Raw genomic sequence first — 20,384 nt, 5'->3', positions numbered from 1 at the left:
ACTCTCAGACAAGGCTTTCAAGTTGCCATACAGTAGAAGCCCGGTTTAGCGAGTACCGTATTTTACGAGAATCTCGTTTTAGTGAATGATAGTCTCTGTACCGCCAAATGCCCTATGTTTTACATGTAGAATGAATCAGGTTTAGAGAGGTCAATAAGTTCCTTCCACAGTGTACCCTCAGCATTACGACAGATATTTCTCGAAGGCGATGCACTGCAGTGCAAGCATTAACTATTATGTTTTGTATTATCTGTTTATTAAACTAAAAATACAAGCATTTATGTGATTTACGGCCTTGAGTATGCTCCGCACGTTCCCATTTTATATTTTTCTTTTGTTGAGCCCAGTTATCAGTTGGAGGGGAATGGGAGGAAGATGACAGTGGCAGAGGGAGTTAGTCTTCCCACCCCCCCCCCCCCCATCCTCTTTGGCTGGATTCGTCGCTAATAGGCCACGTGTTAAGCACGGGGACTTACAATGTAGAGAATTCCTCTCCATCTTTTCCCATATTAGGTATGGAAGTTGAAAGCGCAACATTGCTATAGTTAGATCGGCACCCTTACTTTGACTTTCGACTTGTGGAAAGCTACTTGCCATTGCATGATATCCGGCGATGTATATTTTGATGTTTCATTTATGCATAGGAATGTAGTTTGATCAAGACATTCTCAGTGGCCGAGCTGTATAGAGGGGAGAACTTGATGCACCTGATCCTTTGAGCACGATCCAAGGCAATATCAAACAACACACCCGTTAACCAAGTTTATTTAAACAAATCCTCGTGCCAACTGGATTAGACATGCGCACCAACCATGTGTATTCGATGGCAGCGCACTTTCAGCAGCGTGCAAAGGAGATGCCCATTTGTGGCCGTTGTCCTTCCTCACACACTGACTCAAAAAACCCCATTGGAAATGAAAGGGATGTTGAGGGCAGCAGAGGGTGAAGGCCTGCAAGAGGGGTTTTCCCTGTTTCTCAGCGCTACCCCTTCATTGTTCTTGCTTAGGTACTAATACAAACTCAGATGGTCAGTTCAGAGGCATCTAGAAGCTACCCTCAAAGGCCTCCAGACGAGAAGCCTCAATTCAAGCAATTTTCTTTCATAGATGGTTGAGTTTTCACTCCGTGTATCCTAGCCAGGAGATAATGTGTAATAGGGTAGTTTCCTTCATCAAAGAAAACGAAAGGCATTGATTGCGATTCGTTACCCACCATAAGTGTATTCATAATATACAAATTATTTGGTTTTAGAAATCCCAGTTTAGACGAATGCTAATGGCCAATTTTAACCTCATTTGAAAAAAGCCAGATTGGCACCCATGCAATGCCACTCCACTTGACGTCACAGGGACCTAGATGCTATAGGAGTAGTCAGGAGTTTTACATCGTCTGAGGTTACCAATGCATGAGGCACAGCGCTCAGGGAAACATTTTTTAATAATCACCCATTAAAATTGCCAGTGGTTGGAAAGTTTCCTTTGTTTGATAGGATATTAATAATCCTTATTTAGGCCAAGCACTACCTGCTACAGGGTACTCTGCTTAACTTCTAGCACCTGGCACAGTATCGGCGCTCATAGCCTTGCACCAAGGTGGCCTCATGCGGCAGCAGCTAGAACCAGAATGACTTCACATGGGTTTTTCCCAGCATTCATACTTAACCATCGCGTTTTCATGCTCGAAAATTTTCACTTTTCATTTAACTGCGAAAAATAGACATTGCCATATAAAAATCTAGAAGTGTCAAATATGTACTCCAGGGGCAATAATCTTTCAGTTTAGGCAATTAAAGAAAATAGGAAACCACCCTATTGCAAACATATCTTGGTCGCAAACCTTAGAGGGCCAGACCAGCATACACTAGCAGGTGAGGGGAAAAATCTTGGAATACTCAAGTTGTAAAGAATTCCACAGTCACACATGAAAAATGCAAGGTGATATTGATGTTCAATTTCAGGTAATAAATATACATATATATATATTCTGATGCATACATATTTACATATTGAAAGTTACCACTTACACATGCTTACACAATACACCCAAGCCATCCTTATCTCACTTCACTTCAAACAATGCTCCGTTGGATCAGTTCTGATGCCCACAGTCATCTTAATATTCACAGAAGCAAGTTGACATACAAGATATTTCAAGACATAAGGTGCATTTATGAAAGCTATCTTCTGATCTTCTTCCTGAAACAAGGATGCAAAAATGATCAAGAATCAAAGCAGAAAATAAAGTAACATTTAAAATAAACCCTTGCAGAGCCCATCACCTTTCAACATAGTACAGTACACTACTGATTATCTGGGCAATTATCCTGGAGAGAGGCGGCATGAATAATCAGGAAACACAGGTAATCCAAGCTTTCACTTGAATATCATTCAATTTTCATAATTTACCATAATCAAGCAATCTATTATTACTTAGGCACAATGTCTATTGTTTAAGATTGCTTTCCAGAATCGTCACGAGCTTTCTCTTCCCAACCGCGATCTTGTTCGTGGTGATAACATGATTGTACTCGTATTCCTACTGCTACATGTTATACCTGGTTTTCGAAACCATGCACGCGCGAGGTCACGGATTCAGAAAAGTGGTTTGCACAAATGCTTCGAAACCACTGCAGGACGTCGGAAACTACACTAACAAGCACCGTGCCGAGTAGTCGCGTCTCGCACATGTTGACAGGATTCAACTGCTGCTGGACACAGATTCCTAATTACTGAGGCTGATCCCGCACCACGATGCTTGGAAAAGAGGAACATGGTACTCCCGTGAAGGCAAGGGGCGTGCAATTATGCCATCACACAGTAACAGTTATAAGAAACCAGGGCTTGAGGCAAATTGTCTTCACTAGCGAGTGCCTGGCTATGACTCATGCTATCTATACTTCCACTGCTTTCACTTCTACTATTCCATTCCTCTCCAGTTTGGCCTTGACTGGTGACGGCGTAAACATGCCCGAGTGCGACGAAATCTCCAGTTCCTGTGGGCCGTATTCACCCGCATGGGAGGGAGGCCACGGCAATAATTGTGCATTTGCAATATGAAATATACAATTAAAGATCGTAGATAACAATTTTCTTAATATATGATTGGTCAACCATTTTAGATTATTCTAAAATTAATCAAGAGTTTTTTTTCCCCGCCGTCTACAATGCTAGAGCAGACGTCCTAGTAAACATGAAACATTCCTCGTCAGCAAGTAGATGAAATAATTCCACTTTAAGAAGGGGATCTGATTGGAAATAAATAGCTCAGTGCAGCATTTTATTTAAAAAATGCAAATATCGCAGTGCTTTTGCGTCAGATTTCCCTTTTTTAATAAAGGTTGCAGAAAACTTCGAAGGACCGTGAAATCATACACCGATAATCCGCAACCGCAGCCGAATAATGGGGAGTCTACTGTACTCCATTAATAATGCAACGAAATGATTTTGGAGCATACCCATGGATCACATAAAGAGATTTTGCTGATTTTTCAACCTTTCCCCATTCCCCCTGATTACACAATCAAGAATCATTAAGACTTGTCATCATGATGAAGCCATCATCAACCGTTCTTGCTTCCACACACAATCCTTGTCATTAGGGGATGGCTTAACAACAGAAGGGCTGTTGCACTACTTCACATAACACCCTTGCTTGTTAAAATATAAGCTTCAGCACTAATTTCACAGATCACATGACAAAATAGCAGCAAAAGCCAACTTACAAAGCAATTACTAATTGAGAGCCTCAAATAGGTAACTTGTAGCAGTGATCTCACTCATAAGACTTTATAAAATATGGCAACATGTACATATTTCTGAAACAGGAACGCACAATCTTAGGGAAGGGAGAAAAGCAGGGCCACTGGACACTGGTCTTACGATAGCAGCAAGAATGAATGAATGAGACCTTGGAAATCTGCAAAAATATTCCACTCGTACCTTGCAAGTCTCCCTGCAAATGACACAGCAAACTCTCGATGGTTTCTCCTGCACATGCTCTTCGTGAATGCTGTCGTTTGTGGCCGAGAGCACAAGAGGAGACAGGAGGCTGCCGCACACTCCACAAACAGGCAACTGTGCATGACGCCAAAGAAACAAATGCAAAAATGAAGGTGGATGGCAGCATTGCAAGGAAAGGGCAATTAAGAAACTTACATCAGCCTCTCTCAACAGAGCATTTGATGGTGGGTCAATGACACTAACTCTCACATATCCAACTAAAAGAAGTAGGTATGCATACAGAAGTAGGGTTGTTACAAGATCCCAATTTCAAAGTCCCTGACTTTTGTTCAAAAAAATCTTTATTTCCCTTGACCCCTACACCCTCTGTTTTCAATCATCAAATAACATTACTGAAGAGGAAGAGTAGGCAAAATAAAAAAAATGCAGATAAATTTGTAAATTCAAATTACTTTAAACATAATTTCTTTACCATCAACATATGAAACACTTTTTCTCCGGTTATTGAAAGTAATTCTTTAAAAAAATGCAACAATGTAAGGGAAATGACCGAGAAGAGTAATATGCAGGGGCGGATCCAGGATTTTTTTCTGGGAGGGGCACAAGCAAGGCCGTATCCAGGATTTTGTTCTGGGTGGGGCACAAGGATACCTCGCAATACAAAACGAATGCAATGATAATGGAACCGTATTAAAAGTCTTGCATATTTTTGAGGGTCTGGGGGGGGGCACGTGCCCCCGTGCCCCCCCCCTGGATCCGCCTATGGTAATATGTGCTAGCATAGAAAATATTCTTCCAACTTTCTGGGTTTTTAGGAATAGAAAATGTGACAGGAAAAGGGTAATGTGACTTTGTGAATAGCAGAAAATGGCATGTCACTTCCTTTTCTGTTAAACATATGTATTGACACTACAGAAGATCCAAAAGTCAGTTTTAAAATTATACTGAGATTTCCAGTGAAAATGATGTCCCACTAAGTATGTACGCATTACCATTTTTGGAAGTGTTAGATAGCCAGTCACTAATTGAGAGTGAGAGTTCACTAGGTGTACATATCTATACACAACATAGGAAGGAGCCTCACCTGGGTCTTATCGGAGCACTCAAAGAGACGATCCTGCAGCAAGAAGGAGGTGCCGTGGGAGATGAGGGCGTCTCGCTCCATCTCGCCAAACCTCACCCCTCCGCCCCTCTTCCGACCCTTGATGGGCTGACGAGTCAGGATGTCGTTTGGGCCTGTACTCCGAACCTAAATGCAGGAGACACGGAGCACACACAAGAAAGTGAAACTCTTGGAGACAAAACACATTCAACGCTTTAAAAAATATCTTGCTGACGCTTCCATTTTACTAATTCTATTGACAGGGGCCACCCCTTTCCTTTCCTTGCTTTGATTCATCACTAAATATGAAATCAAAGGACATGCTGCTAAAAAAAATATGTATTTTGGGACAGCCAACCCAAATCAAACAATAGCACTTCTTAGAATATGGTAATCAACCCAATTATTGAACATAAATTCTTCAAAACATTTTCTGAGGAAAGGACATTCTATGTTGGAAACCACCTAAAAGACTGCAAAATCTTGAATTGTTCCATTAAATTGTTGATTTCCAAATGCCTTGAGGGACTATTAGATCTATATGTAATTCATTTTTGTATCTGTTTAGAACCAACGTGCCGAAAGATTAAGTGACGTACCTTTACTTGGTGGTGCATCCAGAATGTGCACCTGGTGCCCAATCTAAAAAGAAATTCTTCAACCAAAGTATTGGGAACCACCCCTAACTCTACCATCGGTGGTGCTATGAGTAATGCCTAGGCAACACACGCCAGGTGCATATCCTGGATGTTGTCCAATTTTCATTATTTTTTAAAACAACCAATTTATTTATGCAGGGTTAACGCCACTTTCTACGAGCAATCTCTGAGAAAGAGGAAATGACCTAGCTACACTTGTCCTCTTAATACACATACGACAAATCATGGGAGAATGACGACGATTTTAAGTAATTATCTCTGGGAAATCAATGAAAACATTGTGATTTTCGTTCACATGGTTTTTTTTTGGCATTTTAGCACTAATTTTCTTGATTTTAAATGTGAAAAGAAATCAGGAAGGCGATCCTACAAGAACTTCAGTCAGTAGTCGTAGTTATGATGGTAGTTATGATGACTTTTCCACAGATTGCCATGACCCCAATTTCTATTACATTGGAACCCTAATCTATCGTTCCCGCATTCATCGTTCGCCGTCCCTGGTCCTAAAAAAAGTCCCATAAAGACAATGTAATTTTTTCCTGCATCTATCGTTCCCTGAAGTATCGTTTTCCCGCATTGATCGTTCGCAGATCACGGTCCCGATGTATTTTTTACCCGCATTCATCATTTGACAAAAATGAAACGACGTATTTACAATGTGGCATTCGCGGATTCGACCGGTACGTAGTACGAATCTTCCCCAAGAGATGGAACCACCATGGGGAGCAGCTCAGGGCCGTGGAATTGTCTACGTTGCATAGTTCTCACAATCCGCTACCCCCCCCCCCTCCCATCAGCCCTCGTCCCCCCCCTCTGGCTCTTTCTTCCTCTCTGAAACCAACCAAGAGGCATTTAACAACCCGGGTCACGTTTCACGACGGGTTCGTGTTACGAAGACCATAACTCATTAGTAGGGGCACCAAATTTTTGCGAATCGCGAAATGCGAATTATAACGCAAAATTTCCAAGGCTGCGCGAAATTCACTTGATTCCGCGAAATTTTGCGTTTAAGCACTTTTTCTGCGAATTTGGCGCGATATTTTCTACCAATGCCGATGAAAAATACCCCGTCACTTCAAGGTCTATTTAAAAACCGGTTTCAAGAACCGATCGCATAAAGTCGGTGCTTTGCAACCGGCTCGGAACTGTGGCGAGGATTTGAATTTGGCGTCCAAAGCCGAAATGGTCTGCAGCATATTCATGGCCAAAAAGTAAAAAAAAAACGCATATTTGACTTTCCGATTGCATGGCGTCCATGTTTTCTTTTTTCTTCTGAGAGTTGCTTGCTAACTCGCGAATTTAAGGGTTCGTCAGTTGGTCGCTCTCGCCAACATTGTAACATTCTGTACCAGCGGCCATGGAAGGAGGAGGAGGATATTATCTCCTCCTTCTTCCATGGCTGCGGCCACGTAGGCTGCTTTCAAACAAGCTGACGTTTCGCCTGCCACCGTCCACAGCACGGTGACGTTCTCTCATTTGACTTTCTCTGGATGTCTTCAAACTAGTCGAATCGCGCCGTTAGCGGCACGGTGCCCATTTCAATCCGGCCCGGCGATGCGCCGTCAACGGGGGGTGCGGTCCGTTGAACGCAATATAGACTACGCTACATTGAGCCCGCTTTCAGACACAACGACCTTTCGCCGGCCGCAGTTCACGTGAATTTCAGGCGGCTTTCTGACGAGACGACTCTCAGCAACCATGCCGTGTACCATGCCGTGGACGGCGCCCGCGGAAATTCGTTTCGTTTGAGAGTGGTCTTAAGATTGATTCATGTATACATACAGTAATTCTTCGACATACGAGCAAAATGCGTTTCAAGAGCCTATTCGTAATTTGATGTACCCATGCAAGGAGTGGAAAAGGGTGGTTATCCTGCAGAATGCAACACCGCATTACAATTTTGCGTTAATTCATGGCCGCTCATTTTATCCAGCGTCGCTGTACCGGCGTGTTGAGCAGTTTACTGTTGAGGTTATAAGAACTGTGACAGTGAAGCATGCAAATAAGTTGTCAATTAAAGCCAAAATTTAAGCTAGCTACATCACAGAATGTATTTTGATCTGACATACAAGTTACAACAAAAAAACTTGGAGAAAGAACCAGTGGCTGCCGGATGTAATGAGACATATTGGTCGATCATGCATTCTTAACAACGTGTTGTTTAACTTTTTTACTTGGCAAATAAAATTATGGAGGCATTTTTTTACAGAGCTTTCCTGCTGATTAATATTTTTCGTGAAATTATTTTCATTCACTTCTTGTGGTTGTTCATTTAAATTTGCCATTATTTCAGATAATTAGAGTTCATGCTTGGAACTGAGTATCGAGAACCGTGGGGGAGAACCAGACTGGTATCTATCGAGAACCAAAACAATTTAAGAACCGACTAAACCTTAATTTATTGAATTCCTTTACCCTAGTCAGCAATGCACAGTTTGGAAAAGAAAATGAATCTTCTCTTAATATTCTCAAAATATCTGTGCAACTTTTCATGTGTGAGGTCCTGAAGCAAATAGGCATAAAGACTAATATGAAGTTGTCCTTCCTCGTATACAGTGACCTAGGGAGGAACATTATTACAGCCATGGGAAGATTATTCAACACAAGGTGTATATTGACAACTGATGTGAAGGACTTAAGCACAATTGTTGCTAATGTCCTCATATTATCATTCACAGAAACTCAAGAACTTCTTGGTTCTTCTGCTTTGAAGGATTATTGTTCTGAGGATAAAAAAGGTATATATAACAAGTGAATTTTTATGACGAAACTGTATTTTTTGTGACGAAATTGAAATTTTATGACGAAATTTTAAACCGAAATTGACAGATTTTTATGACGAAATTCACAGTTTTTATTCACCAATAATCTTTGCCTCTACTCATTAGCTTCGAAAGGAAATATCAAGTTACCCGAGAATGATAGAAAAGTATTTCACCCCTCCTCCTTTCTCCTCCACTGACCTTTTTCATATAAGAGGAGGCAGACAAAACTCAATACCCTTGCATTTGAGCTTCTCGGCCGTTGATACAACATTTTTTCCGGAAGCAATATCAGGTAATAAATTATGACTTACTATAAATGTCTCTTGTCAGATTCACTAACAAAGGGACATCTCAGGATATTTTGTTACACACAGATTGGTCACGCTTCACCCTCGACAATCGGCTTAGGGTCAGTTCCGAACTTCGCCTCGTACGAGTGGTTCCATATTTTCCTGTGTTCACTGAATTAAAGCCAGTGTTTTCGGTGAGGCTTTGTGAAGCCTAGTGTCATTTTTATTAGTTTAATTTTTATTCGTCTTTGGACCATGGCCGTCCTGAAGAAGCAAAAGAGAACTTTGAAAGATCGTCTCAAAATAATTGAAGAATCCGGGGGAAAAGCGAGTTGACATTGCAAAATGTCTCGGGTTGCCTGAAAGTACATTAAACTCTATAATAGCCAAGAAGAGTGAGATTCGAGAGCAAATAGACAGATGTGGAAGCGCATCCAAGAAGAGAAAGACTGGCAAGGAGTCTACATTTGCCGAATTGGAAACGGTGCTCTTCAATTGGTTCCAGCAGGCACAGGAGTCTAATATTCCCGTTGATGGAGTGATATTAAAGGAAAAAGCGAAGATTGTTGCCACCCAATTGAACGTTGAAAATTTTAAGGCTTCCAATGGCTGGATAAGTCGATTCAAAATCGACATGGTCTTGTATTCAAGAAGCTGGCGGGAGAGAGTGCAGAAGTAAATGCTGAAAGCACGGATGACTGGCTGGAAAGTCTGCCATCAATTCTGGAGGGCTACGAGATGTGTACAATGCGGATGGGACTGGTCTGTTTTTCAATGTCCTTCTGGATAAAGCAAGTGCCGATTGTGATAGGGAAATCGCCAAAACCGAGGTGCTTCAAAAACGTACGAAAATTGCGGACAAAATATTACGCAAACAGTAAATCATGGATGACGACAGAAATTTTTATTTCGTTCCTCCATGCATTAGATGCGCAAATGGGGGGAGGGGCAAAATAGAAAAATTATCCTCTTTTTGGATAACTGTGCAGCACACCCCAAAGACACATCTTTTTTGAGGAATGTTAAAGTGGTACGGTTCCCAGCAAACTGTACAAGTACGCTGACTGAGACTTGACTTGACTGAGGTAAGAAAACATAATTTTAATATATCAGCGCATGAAAACATTTCCCTCCTAGAAAATAAATAAAATGTTCCGTTAGTTGGCTCGTTATTTTTGGGTTGAATTCAGAACTTCTCATCCCAAGTGGACGACCGACATTGGGTCTTGAGGACCACTGACAAGGGGAGATAACGTACCTCGATACGCCTTTTTCAATGCCATATTTTAATGGCAATCGGAATGCCGAATGCTTCTCAGAATGGGTACAGTTCCATAGAATGGGCCTTTGTTTGATTGAATTTTTATGTGGTACATTTAACATGCCTTACATCATTTAAAAATAGCAACCCTCTCTCCATGACGTATGGTGGTGTAATGATTATCGTTGTGATTATCCATAGGGGAGGCAAGGGTTTGCGGGTCCGTGAGAGTGACGTATTTTGTCGTCCGCAAATATATCACTTTTGCCCGAATTCAATATAATTTGAATTGTAGCAAGCCTAGGCCAGAGGATAAATTTTTTATCGTCGTAATGGCTTTTGGGTATTGAAGCAATCTTATTCCGAACGAGGAGGTAGGAAGACTACACCAGAAAATGTTAGTACCCCACAGACACAATTCGTCTTCGGAACTCCGTCGAAAAAACAGGCCTGCAACACATTTCGGAATACATTTCTGATGTGCACAAGTTTTGACGCAAAGCATACGTATTTTAGCATGCAGTTGAATTTCGGTGATGAGAGATGGTCGTAATAAGACTGCCGAATCCGTCGTGGCAGTGTGAATGCGGAGACGGCGAGCAAACATTTTTTAGCGAGGTGTCGTATTCCCAAGGATTATTGAAAGATATATTAGTAGAACCAAGTATATGCCCAAAAGTATTACATAAAATTCAAATAAAATATTCAAATAGAAAACAGCTATATTCCTGCATGAATCCTTTATAGAATATCACTATTACGCGCCAACATCCTGTGTTTCCAGTCGCATAAGCAACCGTGCCAAACTTTCCCGTATTAATCGTTTTCCCGCATTCATCGTTTATTTCGCCCATCCCCTTGAAAAAACGATAGATTGAGGTCCCATTGTATTTACTTGCCTGGTTAGCACATTTTCCTGGGTAGCAAGTTCATTTTTTGTGGTCCCTTCAAAAACGTACTAATGAAGTTCTACTGCACTTGGCTCATAAAAGACGCTGGTAACGCCATAAGTTGACGGTGGACTCATGCTAAGATAGGGTTGGAGGGTGCAGACCAGTGGCTGGGGTAAGGGAGGAGGTGGCACCCCGTTGAGGTGGGTCCCAAATCTGAGGGACCAAAGTACCAGGGTAACTCCACCCCAAAAATGCACACTGCACAGAGAGGTTTCAAATATTCTCATGCTACTATGTTATAGCAATGGAAAACGCTTTCCTATTGTAGGCAACAGCACAAAAGGGTTAAATAATACAGAAACAAAAGTAAAACAGTAAATAGGAACGATTACGAGACTTGTTCAACACCTTTGGATACAACAAGTGCTCGATTTAGCGAGGGATTTCTGAGGGATTATGAGCACTCGTTAAACCGGGCTTCAACTGTATTTGAATTTTTTAACAGTCCCAGATAAATATAACACAAAATCACTTGCTGCATTCAGTGGTGGATCTAAAGAGGGGTTGGGAGGGCTATAGCACCCCCACGTGTCTCCCATTTACACTGGGTAAAAATGGTGATTTTGTTTGGACCGCCTTTCCAGCTGGGAAGTTACCCCCTCCTCCCCCCTCACTTCCCTTCCTGGACCCACCACTGGCGGCAACCATAGAATAATAGCAAAGGGAGGGGGGGGGGGGGTTCGTCCACTCGTACCCAAAATCAAAATTCAGTGAGAGGATTAAAAGAATTCATGGCATGGAAGGGAAAGATAGGTTACAACTATGTAACAAAATCTTCCATCATCATCTCATTTTAAAATTAGAAAACGTGAAAGTTGCCTCCCAATTTTCCTGAGTGTGATAAGGGATCTGATACATTACTCGTTTAGGGAGAGCCTTCAACTGAAGGAAGAAGAGAATAAACATATACCGTCAAAATCTGCTTTCTCTACAACACTTGCTGAATTCCCGGAGTTTCCAAGAAAACCAAAATTCAAGGTCACAGAGGCGTAGCCAGGAATTACGTTCAGGGGGGTGTACAAAACCAGGAGGAATGAAATTTGAAAGAAAAAAAAAAAAAACAGGGTGCTAAGTAGAGGGTTTCAAACTAATTTTAACACTTTTTATAATCGAAAAAACTTGATTTGTTTAAGAAATATTTTGTAAATTCATGATTTTTCAATAATTAGTTTTCTTTTATGAAGGCAAATAATTGTAGTTTTATATTTTGGGGGGGGACTGGACCCCCTCTTGCTACACCACAGCCACGTCAACAAACACTCTGTTAAAGGTTGCATTCATGGGCAACTATTTTTTATGGAACACTTTAGCCAAAAAAATATTTTAATCAAGCCTGGAATTTCATTTAATGGGAGTTTTTAGACTATTTTTGATTGACAGTCGCTTTTACAGCTTTTCTACACAATTGAAAGAGACAGAGGAATAATGAAAATTAATGCTGAAGGGAAGAGTGGCAGGGGTGAGTGAGATACAGAGAACAAACAGGTGGTGAAGGATGCAGAGAGCAGTAAAATGGAGTGAAAAGATTAAGATCAGATGGGAGAACTGAGGAGAGAGTCACACCAATCTTAGGATGGATGATGACTGCTGATGACTACGACACATAGGTAATTCAACCATTATACCAAGCTCTACAGCAAAATATAATGTAATAATGGATATAACACTGGATTGCATTAAAATTTTATGTAATCATAATTCCGATGCATTGGTAAGCCACTGACCACAAACGCAAGCTTCAGGTCGGGCTCGCATGATGACTCAAGGTCAAAATAACCTGTCATGAATCATCACCAACCGAGAAATGGTAAGGTGACTATTGAATAAGCCTTCTATGACAGTGAGAGCCTATAAGTATGCTACAGGGTAGCTTAGCGGCAGGGTATCTTGACTATGCACATCACTTGTTAGATTGCATAGAAAAATGTACACTTTTAAAACATATTTCATTTGCATGCAAGGAAAAATGTACGCTGTCTGGTCACACTGACTGTAATGAAAAGGTAAATGTCATGAAGACTTTAAGTCCATGCCAGGTCATCAGCTGAAAGCACAGGAATCCATAATTCTCACCTGCCATTTATCAGACACCATGTGCCTCAGCCTTTGATAGTGAATGACCCCAAAAAATATATCTGCAGTCATTTCTTCCCCAGTCACTCCACTGTACATTCTTTCTGTTCCATAATAGCTGTATCCACCTGAAAACATAGAAAGAGGACTCGATGGATCCGTCTGCTTTGTCTCAGTGAAGTAAGTAAGCCTTTTCAAGAGTGCCTTACTATGTACACATATGGCATTGAGCCTGAGATATCAATAACTAATCAATGACTTGAAAGTAAAGCATTGGCTCAAGAGTCACATCTTTGTAGACTGATTTAGTGCAAAATAAGTTTATTAACTTATTAACTACTTAAAAATAACTTAAAATTGATACACATTTTTAAGGCTAAATATAGTTATTTTTTTTGCAATGCAATTTATTTTATTCTGTGGATGATACCCTTCATCTTTGGATTTTAATTAGTATTACTCAAACTTAACATGATGTGAAGCCATATTCATACATTTCCACATAAAACAAAACAAAATGCAAAGGAGAAAGCTCACATGTATTTTAATATTTCACTACATTAGAGAGGAAATACCTACCAGCTTCAAGAAGTTTTCCAAAATATTCTATGGCTATGTTATCTTCTTTCTCAGAGAACCGAAATGGAGTTGCATCATGGACCATGCCGTGTAAAGCTCCTGATTTTCCTGCCATGCACTCAATCATCATAGCTGAGAGGAGAAATAAAATGATTGAGCATATCATAAGGCTTAAACAGCAGCAAAATATCATTCACTTAGCAAGTTGTTGTGGTGGTTCAGAAACCCCACGATTCAGATGAATCTATCAGGGCACTTCACCATGTTCTCTTGAGACAATGAAGAACAAAACAAAGAGTTCTTGGATTTCTCCTCCTTCATGGAAACTGCTTATCAATCAAGGGAAAAAATATGGCAGAGTAGTGATTCTCATTTGCACTACATTTAAGAACAAAGGCTGTAATGGAAGAAGAAGTGTTCTGCTTAAGCAGAACACCTCTTAAGTTGCTGCTGAGTGATAGCAGCTTAATTAATTAGACTGCACAAAATATTAATACTAGGGAAGGTCGGATCAGATACCTTGGATCCAAATATCCATGGATATTGCCCTTCACCGGATACTTCAGACCCAAATTTGCCGAAAACATCAGATTTGGATCCAAAGATTTAAATTATTTCTTCAGTGAATGCAGTGTCCCATAAGCAGAAGTGGAAAGAGCTCTGATCCTCTCTTCACATGTGCCGTCGCACTACGACACTTGTCCTACTCATGAACCATTTCGTTTAAATACTTCATTAACACTTTCGATGGTACCCGTAATGTTGAATAAAAACTTTTGGGATACGTTGCCACATCAATTCTTAGGTGGCCCTGACATTTCCTGACTGATGCTGGTCGCTTTCTCAAGGGAATTTGATGAGGTGGGAATTCATATCCATATACAGTGGAGTACGGCATTTTACAATAATTGCATTGTAGCGAAAGATAGTCTTTGTACCGCCAAACGGTCTATGTTTTACATGTAAAATAAATCGGATTTAACTAGGTAAAAAAATTCCTTCCTCAGTGTGCGGTCGGTATTACGACAGATATTTCTTGAGGGCGATGGACCGCTAAGCAAGCAATGTTTCGTATTATCTTTTTATCAAACTAAAAAATAAAAATACAAGATGTATGTCAGATCCACTACACCTAAAGCCAATTATGCCCAAGCATTTATGCGATTTATGGCCTTGAGTATGCTCCGCGGGCTCCCATTTTACGTTCTTCTTTTGTTAGGCCCAGCTATCAATGGGAGGGGAATGGGAGAAAGATAACAGTGGGAGGGAGAGTTAGTTCCCCCCCCATCCTCTTTGGCTGGCTTTGTTGCAATAATAATACAATAGGCTTCGTCTTAACCACAGGAAATTACATTGCAGTGAAACCCCTTCCATCTTTTCTCATGTCAAGTATGGAAAGTTGAAAGCACATTGCCGTAGTTAGATCGGTGCCCTTACGTAGGCTTTTGAGTTATGGAAAGCTAGGGTAACGTTACCTGTCGTTGCATGCTATCCTGCGATGTATATTTTGATGCTTCATTTATGCATGGGAATGTAGTGCGGTCAAGACATCTTCAGCTATTGCCACGTAGGAAAATCAAAATTATTACCAAGATGGTAAAATAGTAATCAACCGTAGATTATCGAGCGAGGACTCATCACCACCGAGTAATCAACCCGAATTTTACGACGCAGCTTATGCATCCTCCCTAATCCGCTCCCATACGGTGCTTTTAACGTAGCTATGTTAACTACCCAGGGATATTTTTGCGGAGGAACTGAGGATTTTGTAAATCAAGTAAAATATTTATATCTTCCCAACCGCTATCCCAAACACTCAGGCAGCGAGAGTTGTCCATTGACAGCCCAATAGGAGGGCCGGAGAACCCTCCACCAGCACGGTTAGCAGCCAATCACTGCCCCCAAAACGCACCTCACACCCTCGCCTAGTCATACAAAGTTGTAACAAACACATGAAGCAAAGAAACAAGCCTGAAACATCAAAACAAGCTCTTTCTTTGTATCACCAAAACAAGGGATTGTTCCTTTGGGTCCGTCAAGGTTGTCGTCCCTTCCAGCTCCTTTCTCCACAGAAGCATTTTTTTACGTGTAACGTGGGCGTTTCCCTTTCTTCCCTAGCAACCTCACCCCCTACCCCAAACAATTCTCGGTGGCCAGACTGTATAGAGGAGTGAACCCAATGCTTTATGCACCCGATCCTTTCGAGCATGTTCCAAGGCAGAGGGCTGGCTGATGGGGCCTCAGCATTCAGCAGAAGAGAGCGATTGAAACACTTCTGCCATCCCGTCGACTGGATGCACCCAATCACACAGCAACGGAGTGTTGGAGTAAGGGGTGGAGTTTGCTCGCTTGGAGGGGTGGACTGTAATCAGTCTCAGGGGCGTAGTAGTGTCAGGTGGTTTGCGCAAGCACATGAAGTCCAGAAAACGAAAAATATTTGGGCATTGAAAATACAGACGAGTGCGAAAGTAGCTGGACTTTAAAGACTGATATTGGGAGGCAGTTTGGTGTCTCGTCATTTACCTAGTTCACAATATCAAAGAAAGATAAAATTCGTGCAGAAGTGAATGAGCTAGGAACACTTAGCAGCCAAAAATAGGTATTCACGGCAAGGGGAACATCCTCAAATGGAATCTGCACTATTCAAGTGGTTTTGTCAAGAAAGGTCTGCAGGACTGCCCATGAACAGAGTGATGTTAAATACGAAAGCTGACTACACTTCCAGTGGGGAGAAATACCTTTGCGAGAAATATCTTTGACCACCAAATCATGCTGTATTTCAGTGATTCTATCGGCCGATTTTCTCAACTCACTGATGTACTGGTTAAACATTCGAAAACTCAACAGAACTGATATTGTCGGCATGATGTATTCGCAAAATTATCCAAAAACTTCCACCGCATACCAAACATATTGATTCCGACTAGTTACGCTGTTTTTACAGTTTTCTTCCACAATCAAAAAATACAAGAACGGGAATAAAGTCATCGAAATTGTGGGAATTATTATTTTACAAAAATGAAAATCCCCCGTTTCCTTCTTTAAATATGTTGATACTCAATTATATTGTGCTTGATAATGACTTTCTACCAGTTTAACTTCGTTAAATACCACGGAAACAAAAGAAAAACTATCAATACGAACGATTATGAGACTTGGGTGGGTTTATTCAACTCCTTTGGATACAACGAGCACTCGGTTTTGCAATGGCACCCATTTCAATCCGGCCCGGCGATGCGCCATCTACGGCATGAAATACAAACAATGCTACATTGCGGCCGCTTTCAGACGAAAAGACTTTTCAATGGCCGACATTCGCGTAAAATTCAGGCAGCTTAAGACGAGACGACTCTCCAATGCCTGTGCCGTGAACGGAGGCCGGTGGATTAACGTTTCGCCTTAAAGTGTTATCACGAATGAATCGTGAACATACACAGTAATTCTTCAACATACCAACAAGATGCATTATGAGAGGTTGCTCGTACATAGGTAAATCTATGCAAGGCAGCGAAAAGTATCGTTATCCTGCAGAATGCAACCCTGCGTTACATGTTTGCGCTAGCTCAAGGCTGGTCAGTTTATCCATGGTGTGGCTGAACCGGCTTGTTGAGCAGTTTATTGTTGAGGTTATACGAACTGTGATGGTGAAGCATGCAAATTAGTTGTCAATTAAAGTAACAATTCAAACTACATCACAGAATATATTTTGAACAGACTCACAGGGTACAACAAATTAACAGATGATGTCGTGAGAAGTTGTCAGAAGTTGAGGGAGTTTCCTGTTGATCCTGATGCTATGCCAACTATCTAGATAGTAGTATGTAAGCTGTGCTCCAAGCATATTTTACCCAGCCCTTCAAAATCAACATCAGTGGACACCTGTTCAGTACTACAAGCAATATTTCTGCCAAAAAAAAGGATAGATTACACACAGATAGGGTAAATTGTTGAATTTCTTAAATCAAACCCTGGAGAAAGAACCAGTGGCTGCCTGATATATTTTGACAAATTGGTCGACAATGCATTCTTTAACAATGTGTTATTTAAACATTTTTACTAGGAAAATAAAATTTTGAAGACGATCTTAAATTTTTTTATAGAGCCTTCTTGCTTTTTAACGTCTTTAGTGAAATATATATTCATTCACTCCTTGTGGTAGTCATTCAAATTTTAATGCCAAGGACGACAACATCAAAATAACAATGCCAAGGAGAAGACAGCCTAACTTGGGTCGTCGAATTGAATCAAATGCACAATGAGCTACCTTAACCTGGATCCGCCCAATGTAACAAAAATGTCAAACCCTGTATCGCTCCACTGTAATGGCTCTTGCATCGCTCAGGCACAGGTATATTGTTGTGTTTTATACCTTATAAGAAAGAGGAAGCTAGGTGCTTCAATTAAAGGTAAGAGTTGTCAAGTGAGAGTGATGACGTATCCTTTAAGTACCCCTGGTACTTAGGTGCCTTCCCTAGACACTAAAAATGGACGTTCGCTTTGTGTAAATATTTAATTTTTTCATTAACTATATGCGCTGCAGCGACAATTTTTGGTATGCATCAACATAATGATACAATATTATTAATAATACATTAATATGTTTGGTATTGCTTTCCATTTCTGCAATATACTCTGATAAATGTTACTGTGACATAAATGTCACATTGGGCGGATCCCTATGCAAATCTTCAAAGTTTCGAATTTTATGCTCTAGTTATAATTTATTGCATTTTCAACGTTTTTTCCTTCGTACTCCCGCCAAAATATTTATTATTTATCAATTAATCGATAAATTTGATTTTATTAACTTTTATTCCGGTAATTACTTTTGAATTAAAATTTTTAATATTAGGGATATCGATAGCTCAGAGATATTACACTGTGTGAAGCCAAATAACTTCCGGAAAACGAAGACTTTGACGAAGTATAATCAATACACCTTGAGCCATCAGAAGCAGCAATCGTCACTGATGAGGACATTGCAGATGACCAGGCTAGTGGACTTGTGGAAAATTTAACGGGAAGACAACTTCGGCCAAGAGTGGAGCTTGTTTTGCAGCTTGATAATGATAATACTAATGAATTTCAAGAGAATTCCGGAAGAATTTCGATACCAGTTACACGTAAGGCAAAGGATTCGAAGTCAACGAAGCGTACATCACTTCTCCAACAGAAAAAAGTAAAAATAGAAGCAGCCAATTGACGATGGGAAGATCTTTTTGTAAGATATAGGTTATTCCCGAAACAGATCTTCCTGAATTGAGGGAAAAATCATGCGTAGAAAATTTTGAAATGGTTTTTTTTCGGATGACATTTTTTTCTCACAGCAGAAACAGATAATAATACTACGTTTATTGTTTTTTCATCTCCTAGTATCAGTATAGAGGAGATGAAAATATTCATACGAATTTTACTGTTATGGGGTTGTAACAAGGTTCCATCCAAGCAATGCTTCTGGGAAGATTCTGGGGATGTTTAAAACTCAATGCTTGCCGTAGTCAAGCAAAGGAATAGGTTCCTTGTGATAAAAAAATACGTTCACTGTGCAGACAATACGATACCCGACATAATAGACAAATTGTGGGAGCTTCGCCGTAGATCACAAAATCGAAAGAACGTTTCAGGGGGATTTTTCCCACTGAGAAAACTCGTTTGGCAGGAGTATGATTGCGTATTTTGGTATCCATCCTTGCATGCAATTCATTCGGCGGAAGACAATCAGTTTTGGTGGTGGAATATTTTTCCTTGGCTTTTGGATGTAGCTGTACACGATCTGAAGCTGTTCACAATCTGTTCACAAGCGAAATCTGGTCCTTGCATGCCACAATTAGGCGTGTAATAGTGCAAAAATAACTGACCGTACATCGATGAAAAGCCAAGTATAGCCGCCGTACTACATCATTTTCAACAGAGGCAGACTGTGAAATATGTTACGATGCTAATGATCAATTAGTCTCTGTTTTACTATAACAAAAGATGGCGTCGCCGTGCTGTAGAACATTGCGCTTCCGTCAAATGCACTGCATGCGATGCATGTAATGAGAACAAATATTGCTTTACTACTTACCACTCAAAATGGTACGTATACGCCGGCATTGAACTCTAAATCAATCTTTTGTTTATTTGAAACAAATTGATTCAAATTTCATTCAATTTTATACTGTATTACACTCTTATGTGTTGTGAGAATATATTTCAAACATGTATATTTATTCTATGTATTTTCCAAATTTGAGAAATGCATTTTCAACTGTTTTACTTGTTAGCCATGCAAAAATATTATTTAAATGTATCTTGAACAAATCTATTGATTGTGTCAATTCAAGGTTCTGTAATTTCATAACACTCCTGCCGAAAACTTTACATAAATTTAAAATAATTTTTCTTGATGTGTATTTGACAAGTTTATAATATAAACATTATAAATTTATATATACCCCACATTTGTGAAATAACATTGAAAAAATCCAGAAAATTTGTACATCTCAAAACATCACAATTTCCATCGAAAAATTTATGAATCGCGGGCAATGGAACTCTGAAAATGATTGCTAAATTTTTAAACAATTTACTTTAAATTTAAACAAAATCTTGAAAATAGTGTACGTAATTAATAATGTGTTTTTCTAGTGTTTTTTATCATTTAAACGAACAGTGCAGCTCAAATGCGAAAAATATTTGCTATTTCTGGGTAAATATTACCTTGCACCAAAAGACAACAGATCCGCCCAATGTGACATTTA

General features: G+C 40.2%; 1 protein-coding gene across 1 annotated transcript in view; it reads right to left on the bottom strand.

Moving 5' to 3' along the window:
- Nucleotides 1-1,917: 1,917 nt before the first annotated feature.
- Nucleotides 1,918-20,384, bottom strand: part of LOC124154686 (DNA-directed RNA polymerase I subunit RPA2) — a 155,598-nt gene continuing 137,131 nt past the window's right edge. The window contains exons 19-23 of the mRNA XM_046528563.1: nt 13,642-13,773; nt 13,063-13,190; nt 5,044-5,208; nt 3,939-4,073; nt 1,918-2,195 (exon numbers count right to left, since the gene is read on the bottom strand). Of these exons, the coding sequence (XP_046384519.1) occupies nt 2,064-2,195; nt 3,939-4,073; nt 5,044-5,208; nt 13,063-13,190; nt 13,642-13,773 (692 nt within the window). The 3' untranslated portion in view covers nt 1,918-2,063. The remainder of the gene's footprint in view (nt 2,196-3,938; nt 4,074-5,043; nt 5,209-13,062; nt 13,191-13,641; nt 13,774-20,384) is intronic.

The sequence above is a fragment of the Ischnura elegans genome, chromosome 2 (assembly GCF_921293095.1).
Source record: "Ischnura elegans chromosome 2, ioIscEleg1.1, whole genome shotgun sequence".
Classification (NCBI taxonomy): domain Eukaryota; kingdom Metazoa; phylum Arthropoda; class Insecta; order Odonata; family Coenagrionidae; genus Ischnura; species Ischnura elegans.
The sequence above is the reverse complement of the archived record's forward strand: the minus strand, read 5'-3'. Positions and strand labels throughout refer to the sequence as shown.